The 23,437-nt window shown below is 40.9% G+C and overlaps 1 protein-coding gene across 5 annotated transcripts in view; it reads left to right on the forward strand.

The window, feature by feature from the left end:
* Positions 1-23,437, forward strand: part of AMPdeam (AMP deaminase) — a 676,053-nt gene that overhangs the window by 547,328 nt on the left and 105,288 nt on the right. For all 5 annotated transcript variants that reach the window (XM_067156162.2, XM_067156170.2, XM_067156154.2 and 2 more), the window contains one exon: positions 4,173-4,323. In XM_067156162.2, the coding sequence (XP_067012263.1) occupies positions 4,173-4,323 (151 nt within the window). The remainder of the gene's footprint in view (positions 1-4,172; positions 4,324-23,437) is intronic.

The raw sequence follows: 23,437 nt of genomic DNA on the forward strand, positions 1-23,437 counted from the left end.
AGTGATCAGAGAGGTGATCTCCAGGTCTCTTTGCGGAAGCGCACTGTTGCATATTTCACTGCTGCACAATATCTATAATATGTGTCTTGATCGACCTATGTTATTACAGGGCTTGAGCAAAGGTGTATCCCGTAAGGTCAGTGATCTCTGCACACAATTTTTCCCAACTCTTTCCACTCTTGCCTTATCTTTGCTGTTCTTGTCCATTGTTTTCCTCCCCATCTTGCAAACCAGTCTGCCCATCTAGTTCTTTGCCTTCCCACGTTTCGTCTTCCTTGTCTGGGATCCCACATTGTCATTTTGTAGGCCCATCGATTTTGCTCCAGTCTCGCTACGTGTCCTCCCCATTTCCACTTTAACTGATCGGCTGTCGTCAGAGCGTCCTTCATGCCGGTTCTCCTTCGTACATCTTCGTTCCGTATTCTGTCTCTCAATGTGACCTGGAGTATTTTTCTTTCCATTTTGCGCTGGCATATCTGGATCATTTTCCTTTGTTTTAGTGTTAGCGCCCAGGTTTGGCATCCATATAGTAGGACTGGTATCACACATTTTTCTAGGACTTCAGCTTTAAGGGTGAGTTTCTGAGTCTTGTCTGTCAGTATGAACTTTAGAGACCAGAACTTCTTCCATGCTTGTCCTATTCGCCGTTTGACCTCTTTTTCTGAACAGTTTGAGAATGATATGTTCTGGCCAAGGTATACACATTCCTCTACGTATTTCAGTATTTCTCCGTTTACGCTAACTGGTAGGCTGCAAATGGAGGTAACTATGACAACGCAGCGTACTTCGTAGTTACAGCTTTCGCCGCTCACCTGTCAGACTTCAACTCTAGTGGGCCCTACTATAGTACTGTTGTTGTTTACACAGCAAAGCCAAACTATAGAATCCATGCTAGGAACACGTTTCGCATCGAGAAATGTTATATAGTATTATATACTGTGTGTGCGTGACACAGTATTTGGCGTAAGATAATAAGGTTTAGAAAATTCAAATCGATCGATCATATTATCGATTCAATTCAGATTTCATTTCCATTCAGTTGGCAGTATTACCAGAGCCGGCAGTGCTCCCTCCTTACTCCTCAACCAAGTACAAAGATCCATCACTAAAAAGTGTGCGTACAATACTCTAAGTGGCAAAGGAAAATAAAAGAACAGAAAATTAGTACTAAGGTAAATACTGAAGTATATGATACCTGATGTACGAGGGTCGAGTCATAAGTCATGGCAACTATTTTTTTTCTTGCGAACAGGAGACACCGAATATCTAAGATATACATTTGGAAATATAGGGCATTTTGTTATGCATAGTGCCTGAAGACAAATTCTGACTTCAGGAGATTCTCGTAAGAACGTGACAGAACACAGGCCATTGGTAAACATTGTTTAATAATTACGGTATATACAGCAAATACACAAGACTACTTACAAAGGACACTGGTTGCAGACCTTCGAAATAATCACCCAAGGCTTCCACTGTGCGTTGCCAGCGGTAGGGCAGGCGCTGAATACCATTCGCTGCATGTGTATCGCTAATTTGTGACACCTTTCTCCGAAATGCTATTACGATGTCCTCTTTGTTAGCAAACCGTTGTTCACGTAATGGCTTCTTGACTTTGGAGATTAGATCATAGTCACACCCAATGCTTCTCGCAGCTCTGCATGGCATTGGCGTGCATTTCTGCCGCGGAGAACTGCTATTTTAATATACGATCATTGCTCCTGCTTGTTGACTTCCATTTTGTGACGCTCTCACTCACACACTGAACTTGGGGGCGTGCTTAGACCCACACTGTTGTTTACATACACCATCTAGTGGCATCATACGCAAGTACATACCGTGCGTTTCTAAATGCATATCTTAGATTTTTCCGTGTTGTCTCCTGTTCGCGAGAACAAAAGTAGTTGCCATGACTTATGACTCGACCTTCGTATATTTTGGGTTTATGCCGTGTAATGAACTATATAAACAGTCTCATTTTTTTTGCAATTGGCTTTACGTCGCACCGACACCGATAGGTCTTATGGCGACGATGGAATAGGAGTGGGAAGGAAGCGGTCTTGGCCTTAATTAAGGTACAGCATTTTCCTGGTGTGAAAATGGGAAACCACGGAAAACCATATTCAGGGCTGCCGACAGTGAAGTTTGAACCCACTATCTCCCGGATGCAAGCTCACTGCTCTGCGCTCCTAACCGCATGGCCAGCTCGCCCGCTATAAACAGTGTTAACGCGTTTCAAAAGGAACCTTGCCTTTCTTCATCAGGACACAACAGAGAAATGAATCATGACGCATGATGCGTTGAAAGTGTTTATATACTGTACTTCATTACACGGCATAAACCCAAAATACATATCTTGAATATATGATACTTAACATAAAGAAATGAACTGGATTAAAGCCACTATATATATATATATATAAATAATAAAGCCAAGCTTTCGGCCAAATTGCATTGGCCTTCATCAGGGCATGTGAAGTTTTGCCTCCGACAATGAACAAAGAAATTATCTGAAGGAAAATGGAAGTCATGCCCGTACTATCCACGGCCTACCCCCACTAACTGGACTCAAGGATCGTGGCGCTGAGTTCATTAATATATGATACTTGTTTGTTCTAGAATAAAACACCGTACCAGATAGCCCGCCTGTGCCGTACTTTCTACTGATAAGTGTTCCACATTCAGTAATGATGAATGGGATGTCTATACGCGTTTTTCACATGGGTACTACTGCCTGCAGGTTAGTTACTTCAAAATATGAAGAGATAACAACCGGACGGCCGTTCTCTGCTTGTTCCTCAGCGCTATCCACCAAATGCGTCCCCTTGTGTTAATAAGCCTCGTTTTCGAACGCTCACAGGCTGATATTTAGTACACACGTACTTCGCCGAACAGAGCTGCAATTTAGAGCTAATGGGTTGTTGAAGGTGCTTAGCACATACATTTTGATGGAGTGGAATATCCGTACGTGTATAAATCAATGAGTTATTAAACTTTACATTCTGCGACTTGGGCGAATTTACAAATGCACCCTGTCACAGAACGTGTATAGTAAAATGACTGCTATTTGTTTCACATTCCAAATATAGCACGTTGTAGTGCTTCTTTTGTAAAGCAGTGATCAGGCATCAAATTCATCACTAGTGCATGCGGAACACTTATAAGTAGAAATTACGGGGCTGGTGGACCAGCTGGTATCTATACAGGCCATGAAGATCTTTGGAGGGTTGGATGTTAAAGGCTTGTACAATCCGTAACCTCGGGATTTGATGGGATATTTACAGAGTTTGTGCATTATTGTACAGGCATGTTATTCTTGAAGTTTATCGAAGATCGATGTGACGGAAGTGTTGATCTGATGTTTTAGCACTTGAAGTAGGGGAAGAGTGTGTAGTAATGTAGCGACCGAGCGAGTTGGCCGTGCGTTTAGGGTTGCGGAGCTGAGAGCTTGCATTCGGGAGATAGTGGGTTCGAACCCCACTGTCAGCAGTCCTGAAGATAATTTTCTATTGTTCTCCATTTTCATACCAGGCAAATGCTAGGTCTGAATCTTAAGACTACGGCCACTTCCTTCCCACTCCTAGCCCTTTCCTATCCCATCGTTGCCATAAGACCTACCTTTGTCTGTGCGACGTAAAGCAAACTGTAAAAAAAAAAAAAAGTACCGAGCTCGATAGCTGCAGTTGCTTATGTGCGGCCATTATCCAGTATTCGGGAGATAGTAGGTTCGAACCCCACTGTCGGCAGCCCTGAAAATGGTTTTCCGTGGTTTCCCATTTTCACACCAGGCAAATGCTGGGGCTGTACCTTAATTAAGGCCACGGCCGCTTCCTTCCCATTCCTATGCCTTCCCTGTCCTATCGTCGCCATAAGACGTATCTGTGTCGGTGCGACGTAAAGCAACTAGAAAAAAAAAAGTACTGTTGGACGTTTCCTTGCAAATAGGGTGCATTCTGTCATGAGGTGGAAAGCCGTTTGTGTTTATTTCTCTGTGCATTCGCAAAGTGCTGGAGTCATACGTTTCCATATTTTGTATGGCATGTTATTGTATTGTCCCTGCGGCAAGCTGGTTTTGCCTTAATTTTTATTTGTTTGATGTTGCACCCTCTAGTATCGACTTAGTTGGATGTAACGCACGATGATCTTACTCTCTCCCTCTTCTCTTGTTTCAGGGTTGCCAAGGACATAGAGGACAAACGCAGTCACTACGAGCCATCACTAGGCCCAGTGCCAGACGACACGGACCATTCCTTCAAGTTGGAAGAGCACGACTTTGTGCCGCATTTCCAGCGTGTGTCCATCAGTGGGGAGGACACAAGTGGGGTGAGTTCACTTATTTAATTTAGTAATCCTTTCCTAATTGCATTATGCTTTGTAATTAGAAAACTGTCGGAATACAACAGCCATAACAGCCTGATCAGTTGTAATGGGCTTGAAGGGGTCGTCCATTTAATTATTGTCAGATTAGATTCAAATAGATTATTATTATTATTATTATTATTATTATTATTATTATTATTATTATTATTATTATTATTATTATTATTAGAAAGTGGAACTCAAAGAATCAGAGCAGATGACGCATTATCTTTTTTGCTATTTGCTTTACGTCGCACCGACACAGATATGTCTTATGGCGACGATGGGATAGGAAAGACCTAGGAATGGGAAGGAAGCGGCCGTGGTCTTAATTAAGGTACAGCCCCAGCATTTGCCTGGTGTGAAAATGGGAAACCACGGAATACCATCTTCAGGGCTGCCGACAGTGGGGTTCGAACCCACTATCTCCCGATTACTGGACACTGTCCGCACTTAAGCGACTGCAGCTATCGAGCTCGGTACGCATTATCTGATCCCGTAATCATTAAGAGGGAATTTAAGTCAATATTATTGGATCTTTGTTTTCTGATATATACGCCCTCTGTAGCTTATACAAATGATGGATGATGTTATACAGTATAGAGTAGTAACTAAGTTAAAAGATTGTGAGCGACTGAAAAAAAACCTCGACAACGTTGTTAGATGGTCAGCAGGCAACGGTGTGATGATAGGGGGGTTCCTGTTGTGAGTTTCGCAAAAAGGAAAATCCCTCTCGGTTTTAATTACTGTGCTGATGGGGTGGAAATTCCTTATGGAGGTCACTGTAAGTACTTATATTTTAACACAAGGGAAGATCTTCATTCAGGGGTTGTAGAAAGGATGTAAAGGAGAGGGCACGTACGTCTCTGTTAAGACTCCAATTAGAGTATAGTTCCAGTGTGTGGGACCCTCACAAGGACTACTTGATTCGAGAACTGGAAAAAAAAAGTAAAGAAAATCTTATTTGGTAATTTTCGACAAAAGAGTAGCGTTATGAAAAGGTTGCGAAGTATGTGCTGAGAAGACATGTGAGAAAGGAGACGAGCTACTCGACTAAGTAGTATGTTCCACGCTGTCATTCGAAAGATGGCGTGGTTCGACATTCGTAGAAGAATAAGCTTGATTAGTGTTTTTAAAAGCTGGAAAGATCACAATATGAAGATAAAGCTGGAATTCAGGAGGACAAATTGGGGTAAATATTCGTTTAAGAAAAGAGGAGCTAGGGATCGGAATAATTTATCAAGGGAGATGCTCGATAAATTTCCAAATTCTCTGAAATTATTTAAGAAAACACTAGTTAAACAGCTGATAGGGAATCTGCCACCTGGGTGACCGCCCTAAATGCAGATTAGTGATAATTTATTATTATTATTATTATTATTATTATTATTATTATTATTATTATTATTATTATTATTATTATTATTATTAGAAGAAGAATAAGAAGAAGAAGAGGAGGAGGAATCATCTCCACTTGTAAACGTTATGTTGGTTTGTGTATTAATTCCGTTAATTCTGTAATACTTAATTTTAACGAGTTTATAAATGAGTGCTTGCTAATAGTTTTTCTGCTATGAAAAGTTAAATTACTTACGGGGCCGACGACCTAGACGTTAGATCCCTTTAAAAAAATCATCATCATCATCATCATCAAATTAGATACCTATGTGGGCCTGTAGTCATAACGCCGTCACAAAAAATCGGTGTTACTCTACTTGATCGACAGATCATTAATTAACCCGATTTCACTAACTCGCTGTTGTATTTAATTTAACATTTCTCCCTTCGTTGTACCCCCAAACAACCTCAGAATCTTCCCTACTACTACTACTACTACTAGTAGTAGTAGTTTTTGTTTTTGTTTTTAAAATGGTTCATCTTTATTGCACCGCCTGCTCTATATGCATCAGATGGCTGATACTGTAGGGATTCTGTCAGTTTGTGCTTTAAAATTGGAACTATGGGAGTTTAATTCTGTGACGTATCCGAGTGATGTCTCCATAATTCATATGTTGCTGTTTCTTCCTCCGTTTTGATTGTTCTTAAGCGTTATCGTGTGTTGTGAAGATGTCGTACACGTTGGCTAGACATGTATATTTTGGTGAAAAACTACTAATATCGAACTCTATCACTGCCACACAAAGGGCATTCTGAAGAGAAGGCGGTGCACGAATCCTCCAAAGAGAGACACATTCCTGGCCTTACTTAGGAAGTTGGAAACAACAGGTTTTTTGGTAAGCAATACAGAAATAAATCTTCCCAAGAATGTGTTAAGCAGCTGGATGGCATTGAACTGTCTCAAGGTTATTTTCAACAAGACTGCGCAAATTGCCACAATTCAAATTAGTCTCTCGCCCCAATCGAAAGTGACATTATAGCTTCGCGGATCGCAGACTTCACGCCACTAGATTTTTTTTTTTTTTTTTTTTTTTGTGGGGTTATCTTACAGATCGAGTTTATCGTAATCGGCCAAGAACAACTAACGATTTTGCACCGAACTCAATAATACTGACCCAGAGGTACTGCACAGAAAACTGCCAGAAATCTGCAACGACGGGTATGGACATGTCTGCAGGCAGTAGGTGGTCATATTCAGCATCTACTGTGAGGGGAAGAATTCTCCCACAGATACTTTGGGCCGATTGTAGAAACGGTATTTAGACGATGTCTACGGTTAAACAATGCCTAAGTATGGCTGCCGCATTGCAGAGACGTTATTTATCACTTAGACACTGTCTAAAACTGATGTTCAACCGGTCATGTTTAAACACTGCCGAGAACACTGTTTAACCTCAAATGAGAGGAGTGAATCACAATCAGAGGTTATGTACCATGAAATATGTAATTTGTATTATCATGTTGAGACTATTCCGGGAAGAAAGGTTAGTCCGACGGCCTCTGTGGGTCGCTGCTAAACCGCAGCAATTTGTTTGACATGCACGGGGAGATGGATTTTAAAATAAGGTTTCGCTTTTCGAGATTTTTCTTGAGAGCGACAAAGTGACAATCCAGTAACTGTCAACTTGAATACAATTCTTGGCAGCCGATATATTTTATTATATACATGGGGTAATTTCCATGGAATTATAGGTAACTTCGACTACATACATATCAGAATTACATGTCCCGATCGCCAGAGGACTGTCACATACATCAGCCGGGCGGGATTCACTTATATTTACTGCCAAGTAAACACTCATAATAGTGAAAACTAAAAAGTAGGTTGTATGGAGTTTTTATATACGGTATATAATCGTATAAGTTTTCGGCAACCATCAGATAGAAAAAGGCAAGTGGTGGTGATTACTGTTTAAAGAGGACTGGGGAAGAAGAGCCGTGGCCATAATAACAGCCCTAGTATTTGCCTGGTGTAAAAATAGGGAAACTACGGAAAAACATTTTTCACGGCTGCCGATGATGCGTTTCGAACCTACGATCTCCAGAATGCAAGCTACATCTATATGGCCCGTACAACACACTGTTACACATTACTATTGCTTCATCTTCCCTTCGTCGAAGTTACCGTGTTTATGAGTAGATTACACTCACTGTGACAACGCTATAATGAAAGCTACACTTCCCCGTACGGTGGCGTGTCGCTTTAGTGTCGATAATATTATGATATTTAATTTACACCGAAACCGATACTCTTATCCGTGGGCAAGTCATGCTCAGCCATATTTAAGTAATGTTTGGGAAGACAAACAGCTGACTGGCGTTCGGCGCGCACACCGACGAATTTCATTGGTTGCGACAAGCAAAGAGTTGCATGAAAGATACTTCTGTCTCCATTTTCAAACCAAAATTGAAACTTTAAGCGATGTCTAGTTAAACATCGACTGAACTTGTTTATGCAATGGAAGATCGTGCTTGATTTAGATGTTGTTTAGGTAGACGATGTCTAAGGCTTAAAACTAGTCATCGTTTCCAGAATCGGACCTTAAAGTCTAGACATTTCCCTTTTGAGTTAACGGACATAAACAACTTTTATTATCGACTGCCTCATTTATGCAGAGTGCTTTTTTTTTTCTCTGTCGAGAGTAATCAGGTCTCTATTCACAGTAAACAATAGTAGATCATCACGCAATTACGGACACAAACATGTTGTTGAGGGGAATTATGTGACCCTCACCAGGATTACTTGATTCAAGAACTGGAAAAAATCCAAAGAAAGGCAGCTTGATTTGTTCTGGGTGATTCCCGACAAAAGAGTAGCGTTACAAACAAATTTGGGCAGGGAAGACTTGGGAGAAAGAAGACGAGCTGCTCGACTAAATGGTATGTTCCGAGCTGTCAGTGGAGAGATGGCGTGGAATGACATTGGTAGACGAATAAGTTTGAGTGGTGTCTTTAAAAGTAGGACAGATCACAATATGAAGGTAAAGTTACAATTCAAGAGGATAAATTGGGGCAAATGTTCGTTTACAGGAAGAGGAGTTAGGGATTGGAATAACTTACCAAGGGAGATGTTCAATAAATTTCCAATTTCTCTGAAATCATTCAAGAAAAAGATAGGAAAACAACAGGTAGGGAATCTGCCACGTGGACGACTGCCCTAAATGCAGATCAGTAGTGACTGAAATTGAAATATGACGCTGCTGGTGATTCGTTTTGGACATATGATTGAAGTACGATATATATTCTTCCACATTCATCGCACAAACAACGGTAATACGTATGTGTGCTGTGAGAGTTCACTGTACACGGAGGATGACCAAATGCTGTTACAACAAAGGGCAATTAAATAAAAAAATATAAAGCTGACGGTGGCGCTCCTGTTGGCAGAACCTGGCAAACTGGCGCCAGAACAAAACGTTCATGCATTTCTTACAGAACAAAGGCAGATATTTAACAGCCGCAATAAATTAAAAGACAGAGATTTAAGAAACATCAGTTAATAATGATGATTAAGGAAACAAATGAAAGTGCAGTACTTAAAAAAAGTTATTTAATAAAGTAGATATTTAAATGTAACAAAAACTTTTCAGTCTGTCAAACACACAGCAATTACAGTACAAATTATAACATTATAAACATACCTGTAAAAATACATCTAAGTCGACACTGGAAAATATGGCTTCATTCTTAACAAAGTAGATATTGGCAACGAAATATTGACAATACAATAGGATAGTTTAGTTCTCCTCATTTCAGTAAAATTGAATATGCGTAATTAAGCATTTCCTAACACATACTGGCCAATTTCCTTACAGGTGCAGTTAACAGAATCAGTTGCAAGTGATAAAAATCATTGCTATCCGTATTGAAGATACTGAAACATTTACGCTGAATGTTATAATGTAAACATTTTTAAAACTTTATCTCAACTGTTCAATTGAACAATGTAAATACTGTATAGTTACCAACCTTTGGCATTAATTTTTGGATACAAACATTGACGCCGAACACTACACCTTTTCTCCCTTAATTGTTTTAATGTAAATATTTTTTAACTTTTTATTTCCCTATGATTGCGTTAACTGTTTCTCCAGAGCACCACTGCCGAACTCTACTATGTTAATTTTAGGCATTGGTGCTGACTTTTCATCTATAAACCTATATGTTCAACCATCACTTTTGTACAACTATATCCCATACTTAATTTTTGTAATTGTATTAATAATATGTATTAATTTGTACCGTCAACTACTAACCAGTTACCTGATTTTTTACCTTGAGGTGATATTTTGACTGATGATGCCCTCAATGAAGGGCGAAACATGTCTCAAGTGGAATCAACAATAAATTCCTAATTTATATGTATTGAATAGGTGGAAAAAACTAACCTTTTAGCATCCTACAAACAGAATCAGTGTTAAAAATTCATATTGTAGTAATCTTGCTTTGACTTAGATTTTGCTTTCATACAAATAATTTATACATTTATGATTAAATACACATGCATTATTACTGTACGTCATATTTGTTGCTTCATTTAGATTTTAAAATCTGGCGTAGCCATATTATTTTATCAAAATCTATGGATTTCTCGTACTGCCTTTACTATCAACACGTAACAGTGCACTGTGACAGTGGTCACGTAAAAGAAACTAAAGGTACTGCGTAACTAGCCACAAATATAATGTATGTCAGTTAAGCGACCGAGTTGGCTGCATAACTGTGAGCTTGCATTCGGGAGAAGCTACGTTCGCACCCAACTACCGGAAGCCCTGAAGATTGATTTCTGTGGTTTCCTATTATCATACCACGGAAGTGTTGAGATTGTACCTTAATTAAGGCTACGGCCGCTACTTTCCCAATCCTAGCCCTTTCCCACCCATGCTTCTCCAACGTTAAACAACTATGAAAAGAACAAGGAAGTGTATGAATATATCCCTGTATGTTAGAATAAGAGTGAGCCAAAATATGCACTCATCATTAACTAACTCTTTATAATAATGCAACTTCCGACTCTTGCTGCTTAGAAATGTGAAGAGAGAAAGCGAATTCTTTTGTATATCTCATTATTATAGTAGCCATAAACTACATAATTTCTGCCAATCATGCCGGCGCGTCGCCGAAAATCTTCTATGTGTTTAGTGTAATGGTAATCCACAAAACAAAAAAAACAAAAAAAAAATTCCACTCTTCTTGCCCTTCAGGCAACCAAGTCAATGTTGAAAAATCCTAGGGATATGAGGTACGAATTTTAGGTACATAAAATATAATAAAGTACAGTATGAGAATATAATATTTATTCCTAAAAATTACAATCCTTTTCTTCATCATCGTTACCCGGTCTATTAGATTAGCAGTTAGTATTTTTTCTACCACTACGAGCGCTAATGTGAGTCAATGCAGAGTTTCATGTAAGCCCAAATAACTACATTCGGTGTGGACATTTTTAAAAAAAATCATAAAACGCCTGAAGGTATTGAACCATGGAACACATTACAGAAAGAATTATGTAAGTGCGTTAATTTGGCTGAGGTTTGAATCAAAAAGAAAACGAGTAAAGAAACAAGCGATTTTGGGCAGTTTTTCGAAACTGCATTTTAAACCGGAAGTGATTTTCAATTTTTTTTTTTTTTTTTTGAAGTTCGATGGAGCTATCCAAAGCTCACAATTTGAAACCTTTCCGGGCCCTTTAGTCCTTCAACTTTTGGCACAGTTGAGGAAATATTTTTATTTTACGTTTTATCGTAGTATGGCGACCCCTACTTTGTCTGCTAGGAAAGGTTTTCAACAACAAAGTATGTGAATATATGGCTGTAAGTTAGAATACGACTGAGCTAAAGTGCACTCTTTATAATGACGTACATAGCAACCAACTCATACCGCTTGGATTCGCGGGGGGAAAAAAGTCTAATTCTTTTGTATAAGTTATCACTATTATAGGAGCTGTAAACTACAAAACTTCTGCCAGCCATTATTGTGTGAATTCTTCATCAAGGCGAATAAATAGATCGTGGGTTCTAAGTATTTTCGTAATTGTGAAAAATCACGTGAATTATTTAATTTCCACAAAACTAGCTGAGAAAATCTGCGAGGTTTTTTATGCTAGATACTGCGCATAGCGTTGGGTCGCTATTTATAGCAAACTGTCCCATATTTATCTCTAGAGTATTTGGTGTAGGTCATTAATGTCCCTGGAGGCGTGGAAGGTGAAGCCTTCAGCAATAATAAGCGAACTGTTTGGTTCGGATCAACAGAGTTTAATTAAGTAAAGGCAGGAAATTAAATTCATTAAATAATAATAATAGTAATTAAAAGTAGGAAACATCATAACATGAAAATAGAGTTGGAATTCAAGAGGACAGAATGGGGCAAATATTCATTTATAGCACGAGGAGTAAGAGATTGGAATAAATTATCAAGGGAAATGTTCGATAAAATTCCAAGTTCGTCGAAAATGTTTAAGAAAAAGCTAGGTGAACAACTGATAGGGAATCTGCCACCTGGACGACAGACCTAAATGCAGATCATTGATTGATTGATTGATTGATTGATTGATTGATTGATTGATTGATTGAGTGATTGATTGATTGATTGATTGATTGATTGATTGATTGATTGATTGATTGATTGATTGATTGATTGATTGATTGATTGATTGATTGATTGATTGATTGATTGATTGATTGATTGATTGATTGATTGATTGATTGATGAACGATCACTTTGTACATGGAAGGTACTCCAGATGTAATACTAATAATTATTCTAAAACGCCACTTTACCGAGCTGAGTGGCTCAGACGGTTGAGGTGCTGACCCCAACTGCCTCAGTCCGGTGGTATTTGAACGTGCTCAAGTACATCGGGTTCATGTCGGCAAATTTATTGGCACGTAAAAGGACTCCTGCGGGACAAATTTCCGGCCCCTCGGCGTCTCCGAAAACCATCAAGAATTAGTTAGTGGAACAAACTCCTCTTTCTGAATTACAAGTATGTCAGAATGAAACTCTAAAAATGATGACCAGAGCCTCTATATTGAAAGAAAAAAAAGTTACAAACTTCGTATTACTCTTCTTAGATCTCAGAGTAACAGAATAGTACAAATGACCAAATCTCGAATCCTCCTCAGCCACTCAACGGACTCTGGCATCCTACTCTTAAAACGAGTCATAAGGACCAAGATGCCGAATACAAGATTTAAACTTAGAGACCCTTGGCTCACTTATGACCTATTTTAACAGGAAAATGGCTCATATTTCGGCATTTTCCAAATTCGAAATATCTAAATACCTAAATATCTAAAACCAAACCCCAAAGGGCGATGGGCCACGAAGTGACCTCTGCCCAGCCCGAAGGCCGCCAGATTGTGAGGTGCCGTGTATTCAGCACGAAGAACCTTTTCGGCTGTTATTCTTAGCTTTTTAGACCGGGGCCGCCATCTCACCATCAGATAGTTAATCAATTGTAATAACGTAGGATGAGTAGACTTCGAACCAGCCCCCATATCCGTACACCGCGGGGCCGCCATTCAAAACATCTTCCGCTAAATAATTAGAAATTCATTTCTTACGAAGAGAGATTCTCCCTGTCAGTTCAAAAAACTCCTACCCCCTAAATTTTACTACAAATTTCAGCGATAAGGGATTTCTCTTTTGATTAGAGGCAAAATACTGCCTCTCAGAAAAAAAAGAAAAAAACTCCGACAATGCAGTAAACAGAAATGTTTCCGGCTCATCGGATATTCTCGGAAACAGATGAATGAAAGGGCATAATTTTCACCCTGGGACTCTCGTTTACTCGCCCTTGCGGTAAAACCAACGGTAGTACTATAATTAATAGCTGGAAAATAGCTGGACGACCCGGACCAGTTAGCTGATGAAATGAATATGGCATTTAGTGTCGGGAGTATCCGAGGACAAGTTCAGCAAATCCTACATTTGCCGATTCCATAGAGATTTCTGTCAAAAACGATCCGTTAGGTGCAAATAAATTAATAGTTATCAATTTGAGTTTTTTTTGTTTTTTGTGTTTTTTTGTTGTTTTTTTTTTGCTAGTGGTTTAACGTCGCAGTGAGACATCGAAGGTTTTTTTCGGCGATACAAGGAAGTGTCGATGCCATTAATTAATGAACAGAGGCAGCATTTTCCTGATATAAAAATGGGAAACCACATAAAACCATCTTCAGGGCTGCCGACCGGGGGATTCGAACCCACCATCTCCCGAAAGCAAGCTCACAGGTACGCGATCCTAACCACACGGCCAACTCGCTCGGTGAGTTTCATTTATTGAAAGACATACTCACGATCCTTTGATTTTCCCAAAGGGATATTTGACACCATTTTCCGGCGGGCAATCAAATCCACGCCTTTCCGCGTGAACTTGAGCACGCCTTTGCCGCCTCTACTAGGCAGCCCGTTACTCAAAGTTAAGACATTTGTCCCCTAAATGTCTCGTATCTCACAATGCTCTTCCTATCCATCATGTTCCTTAAGACAGGTCACGCCTTCCAGCCTCTTGTGGATATACAGTCTATCAGAATAATTTTTGTTGTGTTCATTTTCCTACGGTTACGTGTAATGGAAAATTAGTGTGTGTGTGTGTGTGTGTGTGTGTGTGTGTGTGTGTGTGTGTGTGTGTGTGTGTGTTGTTTTTTTGACGCAATCCTACAGTACACTGTATAAGTTATAAGATTAATTTTCCTTTATACACAGACACACCAAAATGAACACAACGGAAATTGTTCTGATGGACTACAATCCATAGGAGGCAGGGTGACGTGACCAGTCTCAAGGAGGATAATGGACAGGAGGAGCAGTGTGATATACGGGGTATTGCTTCTTAGGCGACGACATGAAATGTTAAAAGTTACCACTGTTAAACATTTTCACTGTTTTATTATCTCCGTTGTGTCTATTCAGTTCTTATAGTCTGTTGTTTTTTACCGCCTCATTTCATTCTATAATTAATTTCCCTTTGTATATTCGCGGCAGCTAAACGTAATTACTGTGGGACGTCGACATGAAGATGAGCAGATAAAAAGAGCAATCTTCTTCACCTATATTTGCCATCTCTCTGTGTACTTGTCCCGAAGCCTATATTAGCGTTCTCTCTCTCTCTCTCTCTCTCTCTCTCTCTCTCTCTCTCTCTCTCTCTCTCTCTCACAACTTCGATCGGTTGCACAACATAGTTGATTAGGTGTTCGCCTTCTATGCTCTAGGCCGGACTGAGTGCCTCAGACTGAGACGGAGAGGTGCTGGAATTTTGTCCCGCAGGAGTTCTTTTAGTTGCTAGTAAATCTACCAATACGAGGCTACCGTACTGAGGTACTTCATGACTTCGGAGATTAAATCATAGTCACACACCTAATGCTTCCCGCAGCTCTGCATGGCATTGGCGTGCATTTCTGCCGCGGAGAACAACTATTTTAATATACGATCGTTGCTCCTGCTTGTTGACTTCCATTTTGTGACGCTCTCACTCACTGAACTTGGGGGCATGCTTAGACCCACACTGTTGTTTACATACACCATCTAGTGGCATCATACGCAAGTACATACCGTACGTTTCCAAATGCATATCTTAGATTTTCCGTGTTGTCTCCTGTTCGCGAGAAAAAAAAAATAGTTGCCATGACTTATGACTCACCGTATAGATCGTTGCTAGGCAATGAAAATCTCGTAATTCCACTCACGAGAAAACCACGTTTCCCAACCTATCTTGGGAAGGCTTGCCGCGTTGCCTTGAAAGGAACAAAAGACTTCAATGGTCGGATATTTGGGCTATCGTTAAACAACGAAAATGCCAAGAACAGTTCAGGCCATTGCTGACTGCTCATTTTAGGCTTCTTCTGTAAAATTTACTCTGAAGGAGTTACGATGTTTACTTTGCTCAGCTACGATAACGTATATAAATACATTATTGTTAATATTGGGAACAGGGTGGTCAGGTGTTGAGTTACAATACTGTGAAACTCCAAAATACCTAGGAGTGACGCTTGATAGAGCTCTTTACATTCAAGAAACACTGCATGAACACTAAACTTAAAGTTTCCAATAGGAATCATCTTCTACGTAAATTATCTGGATCAGAATGGGGGCAGTCAACCAAAAACTATTCGTGCTTCCGCCATGGCACTATGTTATTCTGCAGCGGAATATGCCTGCCCTGTTTGGTACAATTCATATCATGCCAGACAGGTAGACATATCATTTAATGAGACCTGTAGACTTGTCACAGGTTGTCTAAAGTCTACTCCAACTGAAAAACTCTATCGTCTTGCAGGGATAGCACCACCCGGTGTGCGAAGAGAAGTAGCTGCAAATAAGGAAAGGACAAAGGTTAAGCACGAAAGTACTCATCTATTGCATGGACATGAGCTTCCAGTACAGAGACTGAAATCTAGGAAGAGCTTCCTACGAACATCTCAGGAACTTATAGTACCAGCTGAGAAGGCAAGGATACAGCTATGGAAGACGAAGATCCCCCAAGGCTCTGAGCAGATGGCGGTTGAGGAACGTTTGCCACCCGGTTGCAATGAGAGCTGAACAATCTGGAAATCTCTCAATATGTTGAGATCAGGAGTGGGAAGGTCCAAAGTTAATTTGGCAAGATGGGGCTTCATCAATGGCGACAACACCAAGTGTGACTGCGGAGAAGATCAAACCATCCAGCATATGCTTCAGTGTCCGCTGTGTCCATCTTCGTGCACGCAAGATGACCTGCATCGAGCTACGAAGAGAGGACTCGAAGTAGCGTTGTATTGGTCCAAGATTATTTAAATGTTACTTGAAATTGTTGTAACTGTTTTCTTTTTTTGATGTATCTGACACGAGAATAATAATAATAATAATAATAATAATAATAATAATAATAATAATAATAATAATAATAATAATAATAATAATAATAATAATAATAGGGTGGCGTAGCAGTTTATCCGCTTGTCTGTCATCCCGGCAACCGTGCCTGGATTCCTGGTGTTGCTGAAGTGAGATTTTCGGTTGAAAATCCCGTGGTGTCAGGAAGGGCATGCGATGTTTAATCACCGGCATGCCTCAGTGCCTACAAGGGGCCCTGAGCAAGAGGGATAAGCTGTCTAAGATGGTGATGATGAAAATCCACAGCCTATTTCCAGTCACTCGACCGATTCAGGAGTGGAATGAAGCCCCATCTAGCGGCGAGGATAGGAATTGTGCCGACTGCCGAAGCCTGTCGCACTCCTCTGGCGCAATGATTAATGAATGACAGATGAAATTAAGTGATATTGGAGAGTGTTGCTGGAATGATAAATGACAGGTAAAACCGGAGTACCCGGAGCAAAACCTGTCCGCCTCCGCTTTCTCCAGCACAAATCTCACATGGAGTGACCGGGATTTGAACCACGGAACCCAGCGGTGAGAGGCCGACGCGCTGCCGCCAGAGCCACGGAGGCTCACATGATGGTGATGACGATTATTGTTACGGGGCTATCCATGGATCAGCATAGGTGAAAGAAGGTGCCGGGGTGAATGGGTCTAACTACAAATTCATGAATGGATTTAAAACTTTAACAAAGGTTATATTTCTTTGGAATTTCAAAAAACAACAACAAAATTTTAACAACTTTTCACTTAGTGAGATAACATATCAGGCACCATGACAAGGTTTAGACAAAGCAAAAACTCAAACTTTAGTGACTGTTTAGTAACCTCGCTTTACATTACCTGAGCTCTCAGCTCAACTTTATAAAAGGTTACAATTTTACACAAAGGGCAGAAATCCCCTAATACATGGAGCACTTGCTCCCAATTTACAATATCAAGCCTCCCAGAGGCAATTTTACAACACTTGAAAAAGAGCTCACGCGCTCTCAGTTCTCAAGCCTATTCCAGGCAACACAATATGAAAATCTAATCACTGGCCTTACAAGGCACTATTTACAAATAGCCATCTTATTACACAGATGTATCTAGTACCCAACCTACGGGGCCTTAGTGAAAAAAGAACAGGTTCAATAAACGGCCCGAGTACAACTGGAATGGAGTCAAAGATTGAGATCCCCTCCAAAGAAAGTTACAGACCTATAGGGCACTTGGCCAACGAAACAGGGGCTAATCCCAAACTACTGAGGTAGCGCGAATGGAGATAACTTCAATACATTGAAGAAACAAAATGCGGTACCTCAAAGCAAGATGAAGGGGAGTTCGAGAGGGTATATCACTCTCTATCCCCGGTTTACAGTTGCAGGTTTTATGAAATTTTCACATTAGCCAACAGAACTTACATTTTAGAGAAGTTGGTTACGTATTAAAGTTTCGGACCTATCCCTCGGGTTAAACTGCGGAGCTAGCAAGAAATAAAAGATCTTAAACGGCCATTACCTTGCTGAAGAACTGCTGCCTGGGAAAGAGGCGCCTCCCGCCTCCTGCTTGACACACACACACTTAGATGTTGATCAAAATGTCCAAGAGGCGTGAAAATCCGCAGTTTATAAACCCTCGGGGAAAGTTCGAGACCTTTCATGAATAATCAAGACACACCCACAGAAATGTATTGGTTAAATTTAAAAGTGGCCCTCAGAATCGAAGAAGAAATACAGGATTGGTTGGAAATTAATTACAAAAATTAGGTATTGGCTGGATTCAAAACTGGCGGAAAGAAAAGATAAATATTGCCAACCCAAAAATAAATGAACATCAATTAGAAAAAAAACCACTTATGCATGCAAAACTTCTTTAAAAAAGTTCTTTCACTTCGCACCAGGGTGCATGATTATAGTTTTCTAGCAGCGACATCTATGAGATAATGCCCAAACTTCTTGATAAATGGTAAACAAAACACGTAGAATTTCATGCAGTACTGGAAACTTCACAATAACCAAATTACGGTAGTGACATCCTCTGAGTAAAGGTTTAAATAGATCTAGTTTCAAGTTCAGTGTTTCTTCTGTTGAGGAGTTCTTTTAGGCGCAAGATTTAAATGTGCGGCGTAGAGGTGTAACTCCCGTTACAATTATAGTTAATATTATTTGGCAACCAGCAACAATCATGTGTTATTTCTGATATAATTGCAATATACTCGTACTTCGGGGCTACGAAGGTAAAACAGTTGGATTTTGCGGGTACGCCAACCCAAAAGTTTGAATACCACTGGGCTAGAGCATCATGAACTTCATCGACATTTTAGGTAGAGGCGGCAAGTTTCTCCACTTCTCGGCCGCAATGTTTCTTTAATAATAATGTTATTGGTTTTACGTCCCACTAACTACTTTCACAGTTTTCGGAGACGCCGAGGTGCCGCAATTTAGTCCCGCAGGAGTACTTTTACGTGCCAGTAAATCTACCGTCACAAGGCTGACGTATTTGAGCACTTTCAAATACCACCGGAGGGTCGAACCTACCATGCTGGGGTCAGAAGGCCAGCGCCTCAACCGTCTGAGCCACTCAGCCCGGCATGTTTCTTTTTATTCCCCCAATATGATTTGATAATAAGCTATCAGACAAGTGCTAAATGTCATCAAGTACCGGTGTGTCCTTTCTCACCAACTTAGATGGCCGTTCATAGATCTCGTCACACACTTTTCTGTTTGCACTGTTTGAAACAGATTCTCGATTTACCGCACGACATGGTTGAACGTGCCTTGCTCGCAGACCTCCACTTCTGGCCGCGTTGCGTTCACTCACACTTACGAAATTTATATTTTCCTGTAACTCGTAAATTTGCACCTCTTTTGACTGCACATGGATAATGTGTTGTTATTGCACTGATTACTTCTACGGAAACTCCAGGGAGTCCATGTAGCTGTCGTAGCTGTCAGTCAACTCGCGTCCCTCTCAACTCATCGCTCAACCAACGTTTCAAGAAAGGTATACTTGGGGACAAAACATGACGACCACAGTTCCGGAAGCGAGCTGGAAGCCAGCAGTCAATCACACCCTACGCCCTGCTGAATTATCGAGTTCTAAGTGATCCTTGTTTGGTGTGGAGAGGTTGCCAAACCACTTTCGTCCTCACTCTCCTGAGTCTTTACCCTTTCTTCGTGTTGAGTGCAGTAGACGATTTGGCAACTTCGGCTACAGTAGACGTAGCAAATCCTGTAAGCCGCTAATAGACATCGGGCTGCCACAGGAGAGTAGTGGTGTGAGGCGAGGTCATCATGTTTTGTCCCCAAGTATACCCCCACGCTCTTCCCAAACCCAATAGCGAGAACTCGCTGGCCTCCTTGCGTATAACTCCACTAGCTCAGCTCAATCCATAACGCAGCAGACCTGAGAGAACCAAACCTGGGAATTTCTTTTTAAATCTTGTTACACTGTAATTTACGATTCGGGGCTCCGAAGACTGTCGAACTCCACGTTTCATTGTAAAGCGACTTAACATCTAGGAGATTTTTTTTTGTTGACACTCTGGCCCCCTAAGATCAGTTGGGTGGGGGACAGAAAACGCTTTGTCCCCCCCCCTCCCAAAGTCGGCGCCACTGCATCCATCAGCAGTTGCTATTTTCGGATGACCGCCTGCACGGTTGCTAGGTAACATTGTCTGGCCATCCATTCATACTTCACATCACAGCCATACACCTCCAGCTCAGAGACTGAAGTCAAGAAAAAGTTTCCTACGAACGTGTGAGAAACTAACTGGGTCACCTGACACTGCAAGAGTACAGCTTTGGAAAGCCAAGATCCCCGTCATCCAGGACAGATAGCAGTTGCAGAACGTTTGCCACCTGGATGCCATGAAGACTGGTCTGTCTGCAAGTCCTTGAACAGACTGAGAACAGGACTGGGCAGATCCAAAGTCAACGTAGCAAGATGGGGCAATATCGATGCTAGCAACATCAAATGTGACTGTGGTGAAGAACAAAGTATGCAGAATATGCTCCGGTGTATATTGTGTCCATCTTCCTGCACTGAAGATGTTTTTCATGCGTCACGGAATGCTATGTTCTGGTCGAGATTGGTGTGAAGTGCTTTGATTTTTATCTGTGTTATAGTTTATGTAGTTTAGTATGCATAATTGAACTGTGTAAATTAGATTTCTGATACGATAATAATATCATTCTTTGGTTATCTGTTGAGAACACCTCAAGAGAGGTTAATACTCAGAACTTTGGAAAATCTTTGGAAACAAAAACAACAACCTGTCTGGATAAAAGAAATAAAAGAAGACATGAAAGAATTAGACATAACACTGGAGGATTTAAAGAATAAATCAAACAGTCGATAAATTGAAGAATAGTAAATGTGATAGGGGCTGCCTCGCCGAGGCGGTAAAGGCGTGCTCGGTTCGCCCGGAATGACGAGGGTTCGAATCCCCGTCAGGAAGTCGTAAAATTTAAGAAATGAGATTTCCGGAGGTTCACATGGCCGTGAGGCTCACTCAGCCTACACCAAAAATAAGTACCAGGTTAATTCCTGGGGGCACAGGCGGCCGGGCGTAGAGTTAACCACTCTACCCCATCACGTGACGAGGTTAACAACAACAAACTGTTTTATTATTTTTTGGGTGTCGAAGGACCTTCTTCACTTTCGTAATCTGAAGTGAACAACATATTTATTTAACATAATTTATTAACATAATTAATACATAGTAAGCTCACCCACACAAAAATTGAAGCCCTGCGTTGTCACGCAGAAGAATTTGTAAGTAAATCACAATATTATTCATAGGAACGACAAAATAGCATTTTCCACAAAATTGACAGCTATACGCTGCACTGTTTCCCGTTTGATGTTACACCACACTTTACATTTTCAATGGCTAATTAAAAAACGATTGACAGAGTTCGGTGTGGGCTGTTTCAAGAGTGTGATTGTGAACATAATATATAGGACTAAGATATCCACAGTTGATAAAGAGATCCACAGCAGAGTGGGACAGAAAGACTAACTTAAGGCCACGGCCGCTTCCTTGTTTATCCCTTCCAATCTTCCCATTCCCCTACAAGGCCCTGAAAACCTCTGTTCAGCATAGCAGGTGAGGCATCTGGGCGAGGTACTGGTCCTCCTCCCCAGTTGTATCCCACGACTCAATGTCTCGCGCTCCAGGACAGTGACCTTGAGGCGGTAGAAGAGGGCGGGGGGCTCGCCTTGCTGAGTCCGACGGAAAAACCAACCCTGGAGGGTAAACAGATTAAGAAAGAAAGTTATATGCCTCTCTTAACGTCTAGGATGAAATACATAAATACATTTTAAAGAGAAAAATAACTAATGTTTAATATTTTAATAGGGAGAAGAATGCATGTATCAAAACACATTTTGGATTACAAGCGAGCGACCAAAGAAGAGGACTAAAACGTGAAACATCCCAGTCTTTAGATCATGTGATTTGCTCATAACTATTTTTAGAACAGGATCTTTGTCCATCATTCTGGGCGATTTCCGACAAGAGAGTTACAAAAATGTTGCAAAGTTTCGGCTGGGAAGACTTGGAAGTAGTGTTGGCTACCGAATGTATGATTCGAAGCAGTGTATCGATTCATTCAAGTGTCCGAGTGAATCGATTCACAGGAACGGCGAGCTCACGGCACATGATTCAGCTTACTCCCAGCGGACAGTGCTGAGTGGCGCACTCACTGGACGTTGACGGGGAGCCGAGCTTCCGCTGCAGCGAGACAGTGAATCAGTGAATCATGGCACATCGAAAGAATCATGAACGAGCGCGGCTCAGTGAGACACATGATACACACGGCTCCTTATCGGCTCACTGGACACGCGGAGAGCCGAGCTTCCGCTGCAGCGAGACATACAGTGAGCCATGGCACATCGAAAGAATCGTGAACGAGCGCGGCTCAGTGAGACACAAGATACACACGGCTCCTTATCGGCTCACTGCAGCGAGACCTACAGTGAGCCATGCTACACTGTAAGAATCGTATGCTATAATGGACTCTCGAGCTCAGCTCATTTGAAAATAATACCCATTTTGCATACACTGTCCTCTTCTTACAGGGAGGTTTAAATAATAGATGGATTTATTTGCAGTGTTAAAAAGGTAGTCACAACATAATTCTGAAGTAGCTAGTAAGTAGGTAGGCTATTAGGTTATACTATTTATTAGTTTAATGAATCTTAATATTATAACTTAGTTGACATTTGACAATTAAACTCGACTCTAGCCTGCCCTATGACTATGAGTCATGCTCATGACCACTCAAAAGTACCGGTACCTGTTGTATATTGGGAAGAGCGGCTCAGTATTCTCTCAGTTCATATGTCACATCGTTGCACAAGACTTCAATCATATGTGGACAGACGCAATAACAGTATGTTGAATCAGAAAACCAGCGGGCTACTGTACATCTCGGGTAGCCTATACAAAATATGACTATTATAAAAAATCCTCAGCTGATAGAAAAATACTTTTTTTTAAAAATGACTGAGCGAGTTGTCGTGCGGTTAATATCGTGTGGCTATGCGCTTGCATTCGGGGGATGGTGGGTTCGAATCCCACCGTCGGCAGCCGTTAAGATGGTTTTTCCGTAGTTTCCCCATTTTCTCACCAGGAAATGCTGGGACTGTACCTTAATTCAGGTCATGGCTGCTACCTTCCTAATCCTAACCTTTCCCACCCTGCGTCACCGGAAACCTTCGATGTATTAGAGTAACTAGCATTTTTTCTAAGAAAGGAGTTCATAGTATGAAGACCAGATGGCAGCTGCGAGCACTGAATGCTGTTGCTGCTGTCTTACCAGCACATACTACACAG

Source organism: Anabrus simplex, chromosome 1 (assembly GCF_040414725.1).
Source record: "Anabrus simplex isolate iqAnaSimp1 chromosome 1, ASM4041472v1, whole genome shotgun sequence".
Classification (NCBI taxonomy): Eukaryota; Metazoa; Arthropoda; class Insecta; order Orthoptera; family Tettigoniidae; genus Anabrus; species Anabrus simplex.